The 13742-nt window shown below is 43.4% G+C and overlaps 1 protein-coding gene across 1 annotated transcript; it reads left to right on the forward strand.

Annotated features, from left to right (window-relative positions):
* On the forward strand, nt 1694-5751 carry LOC110260595 (olfactory receptor 8S1-like). Its single transcript, XM_021091254.1, has 3 exons — nt 1694-1752; nt 2741-3541; nt 5579-5751. Exons 1-3 carry the CDS (start codon nt 1694-1696, stop codon nt 5739-5741), a joined length of 1023 nt encoding a protein of 340 aa, XP_020946913.1. The 3' UTR covers nt 5742-5751.

Genomic DNA, 13742 nt, shown 5'->3' on the forward strand with positions numbered 1-13742 from the left:
TAGTGGTGGGAAGTTGGGTGACATTTGGGGTAAGTTATGAAATCTGTTTTGGGATGATAAAGCCTAAGCTGTTACAGAAGAGACCTCAAAATAAAGTGAATCAAAAAAAATTAAAGATTGGAGTTTCTGCTGTGACAGAGTGGGTTAAGAATGTGACTGCAGCAGCTAGGGTTGCTGCAGAAGTGTGGATTTGATACCTCGCCCAAGAACTTCCATAATGCCATGGGTGCAGCCATTAAAAAAAATTAAAGATTATTTTTCTCTTAAGTCCAAATTAATATGGATGGTCCAGAGAGAAAGGCCCAGGTTGCTTCTATATTGTTGCTTTGTTACCTCCTAGGAATTTATTCAATCAACAACCATGCAATCCTTAACCATAACAAAGACCAATAATTGTGATTCAACATCTACCCTTCCTTTCTACACAATGCATGGTAGAACATTTCCAAGTTTTAGACACTCAACCGTTCATGCAATGTAGAGAACACATTTTTTGTCCCCATATCATCAAAGTAGGGCAACAGTCCAAGAGTTGATAACTGTCTAAGCTGAGTGATGGATACAGAGGGGTTAATATAAAATTCTATGTCTGTATATGCTTAAATTGCTCCATAATCAAAACGTTTTACCACAGTTACAAATTTGCTTTAAGTTTTTTAACTATTTAGATTTTTTGAATTGCAACAAATTCAAGAATTTTAGAACATGATACATATTTATTTTTATTTCATCATTAAAGCACCTAGATTTTAAAATTTTTGAAATATATTAAAATTTGGTTTTATATGCATTTTTAAAAAATACTTTACTCAGAAATTTTTTTATTTTATTTCTCAATTTCTTTTAATATTCCTTCATCACTATCTCTTTTTTTGTCTTTTTTTTTATCTTCTCTAGGGCCATACCCACAGCATATGGAGGTTCCCAGGCTAGGTCAACTCAGAGCTGCAGCCATTAACCTACACCACGGCTCACAGCAATGCCAGATCCTTAACCCACTGAGGGAAGCCAGGGATCAAACTCTAAACATCATGGCTCCTAGTCGGACACATTTTGGCTATGCCATGACAAGAATTTCATTTCATCCCTATCATTCAATAATAATAAATATTATTGAGAAGGAAAGGAAAGAGGGAAGGAACATGGGAGATATTTCCAAGCTTTAGAATTAAGAAACATTTGCAGTCTCTAATTTTACCTTTAGCAATTATGGGCCACCCTTGGGCACTGTTTCTATGATGCAACTCAGTGAAATATAAGTGATACATACAAGGAATAGATGGCCCTGGAGAACTCATTCAGATCAGACTAAGCCTCCTGCTTCATGGTTTCTCCAGGGACCTCCAACACTCTCCAAGGTCTAGGGCTGAGATCAAGTCCCTCTGGCCATTGTCATTGTGGAGGCAGAATCAGGAAAACTTCTCCACGGACAGAAAGACTACAGGGATGTTTCCTTACTTAGAAGATCCACCACCCCTGCATCTTCTAAAGGAAGGACAAAGTTGAGGGAAACCCACAGAGACCGACCCATATCGGGGGCTTTTACTCCAGTGCTGGAAAAGATGCCATTCAGGTATCCTCTGCTGAGAGTATCTCTGGTTGGCCTAGGGAGCCCAGGCAAAGACAGATCTTCTCATTCAACTCCATCTTCTCCCAAAACTATCCACTGCGGGAACTCGTGAGTGAACACGCCATGAAGAGAGAGCAGATCCTCATTGCTCATGATCCTGAGTTTCCCTTCGAGGAGGAGGGGTGACTTCACCTTCCTCCGGTCTAGACCAAACCCTCTAACTACACATTATCCTAAGTAGTCTTGGTGTTCTTTAACTTCTCCTCTTTTTTTTTGCTTATCCTTTTTCCCTCCCTGTGATGCATAGAAGGTGGTCCAAATTTGACTGGGCTTTATCCAGATCCCCTAGTACCAACTCAGAGAATATCACAAACTTCATGCACTCTCATGTTAAGCCCTAAGGTTACAGGGCAAACAATGGACATTATAGGCTCACATACATCCTGGAATGGGAAGCCCTTAGAGAAACTGATGAGCACAGCCCTCACCTCCAATTTGACAGCTTCCTTGTGCCCAACATCCGCAAAAGCAGACAACTCCTGGGCCACCTATGCTTAGGGAGACACAGGAGGGGAGAACGTTTCCATTTAGTATCCAGACATACCCAAGGAAGACTGTCCCCCAAGCTGTAGAATGTCTAACCTGGAATGGATGACAGAAACCATCTAGTTTTGCCCGATTCCCTTTAATGAGAAGCCCAAGTGACTATTCACGAACCTACAGTGACAGAGAAATGATTTGTGCCATCAGTAGGTGTCCCCATACCTCTATCAGTCATTCAAACCTGCATCACAGCCTGTCAACCAGATGGTTGGCCAAAATGCTTATTGCTTACTCACTACGCCAGTGAGCCTTCCTGTACGGAAGAGCACACTCCAGTGCCCTGGAGTCTTTTGACAACTCCCTTTCCTTCTCCAGTCTGGATCATCTCTCTTCTCCTCGTCTTTCCTTCCAGGTTTGATTCTCTACACTCCTCCTTCCAACCGTCTCTACCTGAGCTGAGATTAGGTTATTGCCCTGAGCTGGGAAGGGTTGATGAGGTCTGGCATGGCAAGCTTGCTTCCACGACATGTTCTGTGCTGGGTCACTCCTGAAGCTTTATTCATACTGCCCCATCCCCAGCCACACTCTGAGACTCGAAACACACTTGAGCCTTCTTTTCTCTTCTAGTCCCTCGCAAAGGAAACTTGAATGCTCCATGGAAGGTGGCAACACAACCACGGTCACCGAATTTGTTCTCCTAGGACTATCTAACAACCCTCACATCCAGGCAGTACTATTTGTAACATTCCTGGTGGCTTACCTCCTCATCCTCACAGAGAACATGCTGATGCTGCTGGTGACCAGTACTGATTCCCACCTCCACAGCCCCATGTACTTCTTCCTCAGCCACCTCTCCTTCCTGGATGCCTTCTATTCCTCCATCATTGTCCCTAAGCTGCTAGAGCACCTTCTTTCCAACTGGAAGACTGTATCCCTCCTTGAGTGTTTCGCCCAGATCTCCTTGGTCATATTTTCTGGAGCCACTGAAGCTTGCCTCCTTTCAGTCATGGCCTATGACCGGTTCCAGGCTGTGTGCCACCCACTGTTGTATGCGGTGGCTATGAACAGGAAGGTGTGCACTGGCCTGGTGGGAGCATCCTGGGCCATAGGAATGGGGACGGGCTTAGTTAACACCATCCTCCTGGCTCAGCATCACTTCTGTGGCCCCAACCTTGTCCGGAGCTTTGCCTGTGAGCTTCCCCCAGTGCTCCTGCTGGTCTGCTCTGACCCCTCCGTTAGCATTGCCTCCATCCTGACGACCATGGTAATCCTGGGACTTGTCACCCTTGTTCTCCTGCTGGGTTCCTACACCCGTATCATCATGACAGCCTTAAGGATCAACTCTGCCACAGGTCGGAGCAAGATCTTCTCTACCTGCTCGTCTCATTTCCTTGTGGTCACCATCTTCTATGCTTCAGGAGTGTCCAGGTATGCCATACTATATCACCTGAGTATAACTGCAGGCTCTTTCTCACTCGAGAGGAGCCTCAGTCTTTTGCACATGTCATTGCAAAGGAGCAGGAAAAGAACTGCACTGGAAGTTAGAGTTCTAGCTCTGCTGTTGACTAGATGTGTGGATCACAAAACAATCTATTTTCTTTCCAAGGCCCAGTTTTCAAACGCTGAAAATAAGCTCACATAAACACCAAAGACTTCCCGCCTTTCATTAACTATGATTTCAGAGTTCTCAAAAGGAAACCAGAGAGCTTTTGGTAGCGCTTTTGTCAGTGCTAGGCAAAAATTAAAATTAAAATAAACATATCATCCTTGAAACAGAGGCCATTTCTCTTGGAAATGGAAGTCTAGAAGATGGGTCTCAGAGCTTATTTGTCCTACGACGATTTATCAGGCACCTTCTACACACAATAGCTGCTTTACACAATCAAGCTCAATGTTAGTATGTAGCACACGACAAGAGAAATATTAACCTCATTTTCAGGTAAGAAACCTGAGTTTCAGGAGTGGCCAGGGACTTTTTCAAAGGTCCCAGAAGAAGCTAGTAACGGAGCCACAGCATATGCCTAGGCTGCCTGACTTCAGACCTCATGCTCTTTTCTACCGAGTTTCTCTCAAACATACACGCTCTAGTTGATGGGTCCTTGCTTACCAGGAGGAAGAACAATGAAGGGCCTGCGATTTCTACCAGTGAACTAGAGATGGCTTTGCATAGATTGCTCTATAGTTTTCCCACCTGCTTGTTACTTGGGAAGGGGTCGGGGGTAGGAAAGGATAAAGACTGATCCAGGGGAGCTCACCTGAGCCTGAGGACAAATCTCTTCAACCTTCTCAGTTTCCTCATTTACCACAAGGGGGTAGAAGATTTCTCCCACATACTTCACAGCAATGTTATGAGGAATAAATTCAAGGGAAAAAATGAGAGTAAATGAAATTTTTTTAACCACGTGCATCAGAACCCACAAAGAACATTCCAATTTCAAAAAACAAAAAAATTTGAAGGGGCAACATTGAAGTTTAAAAAAAAGTTTTAAACGATTCTTTGAGAAATATTCCCAGTGACACTTAACAAGATGCTTCCACAAATTGAATCTTATTAACTTGAGTTCCTATTTGTGCTAAATCTTCAGACATACAGATTTTTATCTTTCACTTTATTTACCAAGCTAGGCTTCTTTTCTGAGTTAAAGGAAAATGTACCTCGGAGTTCCCAAGGTGGCCCAGCGACTTAAGAACCCAACTAGTACCCAGGAGGATGCAGCTTCGATGCCTGGCCTTGCTCAGTGGCTTAAGGATTTGACATAGGTCACAGATGCAGCTCAGGCCTGCCTTGCTGTGGCGGGGGCGAACACCAGCAAGTCCGGCTGTGATTCAACCCCTAGCTGGTAACATCCATATACCACAGGTACAGACCTAAAAACAGAGAAAAAAGAAAAGACAAATGTACCCAAAAGGAAAAAGGTCTGTTCCACTAAGCATTATAAAAACCAATGTGCTGTGATTCTGGGGTAAATCCCAGAACCATAAACATTAGGAACAACGACAGCATTATGGATTAGCATGTAGTTTTGTGAGGAACAGTCATCACAAAATGAAAACACACAGCTGCATAATGGTAAAAAAAAAAAAACAAGAAGAGAAAAAATCCTCCTCATCATAATTATTAAGGATAGATGCTTTGAAAAGTATGAAGTGCTACAGAACTGCATCAAGTTGTTTTTAGCTCTAGTCTAGCATGCAGCACTTGATATGCGGCAGAACTTCCTTTTTCTGCAGGGCAATTTCTATACAATTCTGTATAACATCACTCGTATGCGGATGTGTTTGAAGGCAGAAATGACTGACTTTCAATGACCATTGAGTTATTTCTAGATGCTGCTATCAGCAACAGTGACTCAGCACTAAGGACCCTCTTTGCAGTGCCCCTAGAATGGGATGGGCCATGGCCACCAACAGCACCCCCGCCACTGCCCTGAGCTCAGTTCACCTCTTTGTGCCATTCCCTTCAAGGTACATGACTCCAGCTTCCGGCTCAGTCTTGGAGCAAGTGCTGTCTGTGCAGTACAGTGTGGTGACGCCACTGCTTAACCCCCTCATCTACAGCCTGAAGAACCAGGAGGTGAAGGCAGCTCTGAGGAGGATGCTGACCAAGAAGCCCAGGCTTAGCTCCTAAGCCAGGCTCCACTGCCTCCTCACAATAGGAGGGAAAGTTGTGGGAAAGAAGAGGAGACAGAAAGAGCTATCATCAGGACAAAGAAAACTCATAGAAAAAGAGAGCAGATGTGCGGTTACCAGAGATGGAGGGAGGGATGGGGGGGATTGGAGGAAGGTGATTAAGAGGTACAAATTTCTGGATTTCTCTTGTGGCCTACAGCATAACTACACGGCATTATTCGCCGCAGCTCTGGTTCGATCCCGGGCCCTGGAACTGCCACATGCCATGAGTACAGCCAAACACATTTTTAAAAAGGTACAAATTTCCAATGTAAGATAAATAAATACTAGGGATGTAATGTCCAACATGATGACTACAGGTAACAAGCTGTGTGAACATAGGGATGTTGTTAAGAGAGTAAGTCCTGAGAGTTCTCATCACAAGGAGAATTTTTTCCTTTCTTTTTTTCCTTCTTTCGGTTATTTATATTCTGTGTGTGTATATATATATCATACATATAACACATACATAATATATATAAATCAAACCATCATGCCATATGCTTTCAACTTATATGGTGATGTATGTCAATTATCTCTCCATAAAACTGGAGGGGAAAAGTAAAGAAAATCCTCATGGCCTCACCAGCCATTTCTACAGCTCTTGCCTTGCTTTCTTCTCTCATTTTTGCCCTTTCTACCCCTTCACTTCTGCTCCCCCCTCCCTCTCATACTTTTGTCTATGCATCAATTATAAATCAACCTATCTGACCAATAGCTAACATCCCACTTCATTCTCGGGAAGTCCCATTTGAGATCTGAGACCTAATGCCCACTTTGCTCCCTTCTCAAAAAATCACTGGCAAGATCTACAGCTCCATAGTAACTTAGGAAGAAATGACATAAAATGTGTCTCTTCCTGTCTTTGTTCTTAACAAGCAACACCTAAAGTAGAGCATGGGCAACAGTAAATCCTCAGTAACTATTTGTTGAACCAATTAAGAAGTGAATGAAGGAATGAATGAGGGGTCTGTCTGAAGAGTCCTTTTCTTGCATGACTCTTGGAAGTAGAAGGGAGTATCTCGCTCTGTACTGTGAGTTCCTGTCATGGCTCAGTGGGTTAAGAACCTGACATAGTGTCTGTCCCTAAGAAGGCCGGTCCAATCCCTAGCCTCGCTCAGTGGGTTAAGGATCTGGCATTGCCGTGAGCTGTGGTATAGGTTGCAGATGCGGCTCGGAACCTGCATTGCTGCGGCTGTGGGGTAGGCGGGCAGCCACAGCTCCGATTCCATCCCTAGCCGGGGAAACTCCATATGCCATGGGGGCGGCCCTAAAAAAAAAGACCAAAAAGACCAAAAAAAAATTCAATAAATAAATAAATAAATAGACTGTCACACTGAAAGCATAAAACATGGATAAAAAAATTAAAGAAAAATTAAATCGATGTGAAGACATCTAATGGTAATGGAAAGAGTACTGTTAAGATAGCAATAGTAGGTAAGGCAATCTACACACTCCATAGGATTCCTCTGAAAACCCAGAAAGGCCATTGGGAAGAAATACACAAGCTGATCCCAACATTCATATGGAATCTCAAGGGACCCCTAAGAAGCCAAAACAAATTTAAAAAAGAAAATCAAACTTGGAAGCTTACACTTCCCATTTTCCTATGACAGTACAAAGCAAATACAACACAATGATACTGGCATTAAAAAACATACCCATTGATAAAAGAAATTGAATGGAGAGCCCCCAAATAAACCCACCCATCTAGGATGAAGTGATCTTAAACAGTAGTCAACAATACTACTCTGGGAGGAAATGGAGAGGTGTTTTTTTTTCCTTTTAGGGCCACACGGGCAGCATATGGAGGTTCCCAGGCTAGGGTTTGAATCAGACCTGTAGCCACCAGCCTACACCACAGCCATAGCAATACAGGATCCAAGCCAAGCCTGCAAACTACACGACAGCTCACAGCAATGCCAGCTCCTTAGCCCACTGAGCGAGGCCAGGGATCGAACCTGCATTCTCATGGATACCAGTCAGATTTCTTCCCGCTGAGCCACAAAGGGAACTATGGAAATGGAGTTTTCAACAAACGGTGCCTAGGCAATCCACGTGCAAGGGAATGAAACTGGGCCCTTACCTCATAGTACCTACAACAAGCAACTCAAAATAAATAAACGCTTAAACGTAACAGGTAAAATTACAATCAACACCCTGTATCCACAAGTTCCACATCCGTGGACTCAACCAATTCCAGACTGAAAATATTACAAAAGAAGAAATTATGAAAAGTTTCAAAAGAAATAAGTTGAATTTACTAGGTGCCAGCAAATCTACTTACATAGTATTTACATTGCACTTCAAACATTTATATTATATTAGTTACGATAAGTAATCTAGAGATGATTTAAAGTACACAGAAAATCAGGTCGCAGACGCGGCTCGGATCTCGCGTTGCTGTGGCTCTGGCGTAGGCCGGTGGCGACAGCTCCGACTGGACCCCTAGCCTGGGAACCTCCATATGCCGCAGGAGCGGCCCAAGAAATGCCAAAAAAGAACAAAGCAAATATAAATAAATAAGAATAAAGTACACAGAAAATCTACCCAGGTTACATGCAAATACAATGCCATTTTATGTAACAGGCTTGAGCATCGGCAGATTTTGCTATGTCCGGCACGTCCCTGAACCAATCCTCCACAGATACTGTGGGACAACTGTATAAACTGTCCAATAAAACATGAGGATAAATCTGCACACCCTTGAATGTAGCCATGGTTTCTTCGATCTGACAGCAAAGCTCAAACGACAACAAAAAAAGAATAGATAAATTGGATTTCTTCAAGATTAAAAGCATCAAAAGACACAATTCAGAAACTGAAGACATAGCCAACAGAATGGAAGAAAATGCTTGCACAGTATATATCTGATGAATTGTTATTCAGTGTATTTCAAGAACTTCTACAACCTCATCAATGGAAGGACAAACAACCCACCTTTTTAAATGGGTAAGTGACTTCAATAGACCCTTCTCCACCTAAGACATACAAATGCTCAACAAGAAGAATGTGTCAAATACCATGAGTCATGATGGAAGTGCAAATTAAAACTGCAAGGCAACAAATCCTTCCCATGTTCTCAAAGGTTTATAATCAAGAAAACGAAAAACAACAACTATTGGCAACAATGCAGAAACATTGGAAGCTTTAAACATTAGTCGTAGAAACAGAAAAGGGGGCAACCTATGTTTACAACACAAATATGCAATTAACAAGGGTTCAACAACTCCACTCCTAGAAATATACCCCAAAGAACTGATAACAGGTCTACACAGTTATTGATAGCAGCACTGTTCCAAACAGCAAAAAAAAATAAAAATAAAAATAAAATAAAAAAAAAAATAGAACGACTGCCTATGGCCATCAATGGGTAAACTTAAAAATAAAATCGGGTAGATCAATAAACCACCATGTTCTTCTGCCATGAAAGGAATAAAGTAAAATGGTGCAGCCTCTGTGGAAAACAGTATGGCAGTTCCTCAAAAACTTAAACATAGAATTAAGGTATCTAATCCACACCCAAAAGACTGAAACCAGGAGGTGGAACAGAAATGGATACACCCTTGTTCACAGCACCGTTAATCACAACAGGAAAAGTTAGAAGCCACCCAAGTGTCCATCAACCAATGAATGAATGGATAAACTACTGTGGTAAACACACAAAGACGTGAAATTCAGTCTTAAAAACCAAGGAAATACACCAAAAAAACAAACAACCCCATCCAAAAAATGGGCAGAAGATCCAAACAGACAGTTCTCCAAAGAAGACACACAGATGGCCAAAACACACATGAAAAGATGTTCATCATCACTCACTGTTAGAGAAGTGAAAATCAAAACCACTAAGACGTACCACCTTACACCAGCCAGAATGGCCGTCATCAAAACATCTACAAACAATAAGTGCTGGAGAGCGTGTGGAGAAAAAGGAACCCTCTTACACTGTTGGTGGGACTGTATATTGGTGCAACCACTATGGAAAGCAGTATGGAGATGCCTCAGAAAACTAAAAATAGAATTACCATTTGATCCAGCAATCCCACTCCTGGGCATCTATCAAAAAGACACGTGTACTCCAATGTTCATTGCGGCACTATTTGCAATAGCCAAGACATGGAAACAATCTAAATGTCCATCAACAGAGGAGTGGATCAAGAAGATGTGGTACATATGCACAATAGAATAGTACTCGGCTATTAAAAGGAACAAAATACCAGCATTTTTAGCAACATGGATGGACCTCGATATTATCATGCTAAGTGAAGTCGGTCAGACAATGAGACACCAACATCAAATGCTCTCACTGACATGTGGAATCTGAAAAAAGGACACAATGAACTTCTTTGCAGAACAGATACTGACTCACAGACGTTGAAAAACTTATGGTTTCCAAAAAAGCCAGGTTGGGGGCTGGGAGAATGTGCTGGGGGTGTGGGATGGGAATCCTATAAAACTGGATTGTGATGATCATTGTACAACTAGAAATGCAATAAATTCATTGAGTAATAAAATAATGAAAAAATAATAAAATATAATAAAATGAAATAAAACAGTTCCTTTCCTTCATATAACAACAACAACAACAAAAACAAACAAACAAACAAACAAACAAAAAAAACGAAAAACAGACACAGGCTACAACATATAAGAACTTTGAAGTCATCATGGTAAGTGAAAGAACCCTGTCACAAAACGCCAAAAACCGTTTGATTTGATCTACATAAAGTAACAAGAGAAGTCAAACTCAAAGATAGAAAGTAAAATGCGGGTGCAAGGGGCCAAGGGGAATGAGTGCTTCACCACTGAAGGGTTTCCCCAGTGAAATCTGAAAAGTTCTGAAAATGCATGGTGAGGATATTTGTACAACCATTCGAATGTGCTTAAGGCCCCAGAACGGCATAGTTCAAATGGTTTGAATGGTAAATGTTATGTATATTTAAGCACAACGGAAACAATGAATCAAGGACTGATACGTGTTACAACACAATGAACACTGAAGATATCCTAAGTGAAAGAAGCCATACAGAAAAGGCCACCCAGATCACACTCATCTTCTGGGCTTTAAACCCATCAAGGGTGTGACACTGAGAAAGTATCGTCATGGTTCCAGAAGGAAGAAAACTGGATCAGAGTGGGAAAAGATATGTCTCTAGAGTTGCGGCAGATGGTGAAAGTCGAAGTGGGCCTGAGGATTGAGTCAGAATGTGGAAACCATAATAATTTCCTCATTTGGAGGTTATGTTCTTGGGTAAAACACACTGGGGTAGTTTGTGTGAAGTGGCAAATGTGGTAAAGGAATGATGGCTGGGGAATCTGAGTGTGGGGACAAATGGTACGTTGTAGTGTCCTGGGTGTTTTCTGCATGTTCAAAATTACGTTCCCAAGCACCATGCCAATACCGTGCCAGAAAAATAGAGAAAACACCACACTTCCTTAGAGAGGCCAAGCCTTACAACGATCCAATTCACACAAAGTCAGGAACCTCATCACCCTTGCAGGAGCCCACCTATAACTTACAGGCACTGTGGGAAGCTTATGTTAGGAGTCACTATGTCTTCAGTGCTGTGGATGACCTGGATATGATGGAAACACTGGGACTTTTGAATGCCAATGTTTGTACATCCAATTTTCTGATGCAGAGAACTGTTAGAACCAGGAAACGAAAGCAACAAAGTTATACAATCAATACACAAAAATCAATTGCATTTCTAACACCAGTAATGAACCATCAGAGAGAGAAAGAAAACAATTCATTTTACACTTGCTTCAAAAAGAACAAAATACCTAGAAATAAATTTTACCAAGGTCTTTTTTTTCTTCTTCTTCTTCTTTTTAGGGCAACACACGTGGCATATGGAAAGTCCCAGGCTAGGGGTCGAATCGGGGCTGCGGCTGCCAGCCACAGCCATGCCAGAGCCAAACAACATCTGTGACCTACACCAGAGCTCACAACGCTGCATCCTAACCCACAGAGCAAGGCCAGGGATCAAACCCATATCCTCATGGATACTAGCCTGGTTCGTTCCTGCTGAGCCACAACAGGAACTCCTCACCAAAGCCTGGAAAGACCCTCACACTGAAAACTTTAAGACACTGAGGAAGAAACTGAAGAAGACACAAAGCAATGGAAAGATACCCCACACTCACAAAATGGAAGAACCGATATTGTTAAAATGTGCATTCTACCAAAAGCAGTGTGCACAGCGAATGCAGTGCCTACCAAATTCCAACGGTATTTTTCACGGATATAGACAATATCATCCCAACATTTTGGGCGGACCACAAAGGACCCCAAATAGCCAAAGCCATCCTCAGAAAGGAGAACAGCCTGGAAGCATTTCACTCTCAGACCTCAAACTACATTACGAAGCGACAATGACCGAAACGGTGTAGATTCATCACAAAAACAGGCACAAGGACCACAGGAACAGAACAGAGCACCCAGAATTAAAGCCACATGGATGCGCTCAGGTAATTTAGGAAAAGGGGGCCAAGAACACACCAAGGGGAAAGGACATCCTCCACAACACACAGTGCTGGGAACACTGGACACCACACCCCAAAGAAGGACACCTCACACCTGTCTACACCGCACACAAAACTGAGAACCCAGTTGTCCACATCAGGCCCTTCCTGGGTCATGGGAGAAGGACAATACACAGGAAGCTTCCCCTCACTTTTTCCTCACCCTTTCCTCAGGGCGGTGCCTCCACAGGTGGATCTCCAGGAACCTCAGGTCCCCTCAGCACGCACGCAGCCCCAGCTTGTCCTGAAGCCCAAACCCCCTTGAGTCCTAAGGGGCTGAACTCCTTCTGCCGGGACACTGGCGCCCAACGTCTCAAAGCAAAAGCTCTGAAGCGGCCTAAGGAGATAGAACTCCCCTCAGCTGGGCAGAGCCCAGTCCACCTGGAAGGCACAGGTGCTGTGGGTTTAGAAAAGCACCCTCAGCGCGCCCTTGAGGTCAGTGTGGGACATGCAGGCCACGCCTGCCTCACAGTTCACTGGACACCCTGCTCCCTGCTGGCTGACCTGCTGAACTCAGGAAACTGGACATCCAGAGTGAGATGGAGCCAAATAGCCCATAACTGCTCCAGAAATTGTTAAGAAACAAGAATTGCACGCCTCGTGGAATGAAATGGAGGTAGATGCCACTTCACAACTTACACCAAATTCACTCCAAATTATTCCTAGACGACTTTGACATGTACAACTAGTTAAAACTAAAGAAGATCTCTTTTGTTGTAGCAGCTTAAGGATCCAGAGGTGTCTCTGCAGCGGCAGTGGCAGGGACCCAAGGGCCACACAGGGACGACCAGAGAAGACGGGAAGGGATTCAAAGCTTTAGAATCAAGACACCTTCGAAGTCTCTAATTTTACCTTTAGCAATTATGGGCCACCCTTGGGCACCTCTTGCATGATGCAACTCACTGAAACAAGAGTGATACAGGGAAGGGCTAGTGGCCCTGGAGAACTCATTCAGATCAGACCAGGCCTCCTGCTTAACGGTCTCTCCGGGGACCTCCAACACTCTCCAAGGTCTAGGGCTGAGATCAAGTCCCTCTGGCCATTGTCATTGTGGAGGCAGAATCAGGAAAACTTCCCCACGGACAGAAAGACTACAGGGATGTTTCCTTACTTAGAAGCTCCACCCCTGCATCTTCTAAAGGAAGGACAAAGTTGAGGGAAACCCACAGAGACCGACCCATATCGGGGGCTTTTACTCCAGTGCTGGAAAAGATGCCATTCAGGTATCCTCTGCTGAGAGCATCTCTGGTTGGCCTAGGGAGCCCAGGCGAGGACAGATCTTCTCATTCAACTCCATCTTCTCCCAAAACTATCCACTGCGGGAACTCGTGAGTGAACACGCCATGAAGAGAGAGCAGATCCTCATTGCTCATGATCCTGAGTTTCCCTTCGAGGAGGAGGGGTGACTTCACCTTCCTCCGGTCTAGACCAA

Source organism: Sus scrofa, chromosome 5, assembly GCF_000003025.6.
Source record: "Sus scrofa isolate TJ Tabasco breed Duroc chromosome 5, Sscrofa11.1, whole genome shotgun sequence".
Taxonomy (NCBI): Eukaryota; Metazoa; Chordata; class Mammalia; order Artiodactyla; family Suidae; genus Sus; species Sus scrofa.

Bases quoted from the DNA above. Each gene is read 5' to 3' on its own strand.
- LOC110260595 (XM_021091254.1), top strand. From the start codon at position 1,694: ATGAAGAGAGAGCAGATCCTCATTGCTCATGATCCTGAGTTTCCCTTC. The intron at 1,753-2,740 runs GTGACTTCACCT...TTTCTCTTCTAG, and splicing joins TTTCCCTTCGAGGAGGAGGG to TCCCTCGCAAAGGAAACTTG. The intron at 3,542-5,578 runs GTATGCCATACT...ATTCCCTTCAAG, and splicing joins TATGCTTCAGGAGTGTCCAG to GTACATGACTCCAGCTTCCG.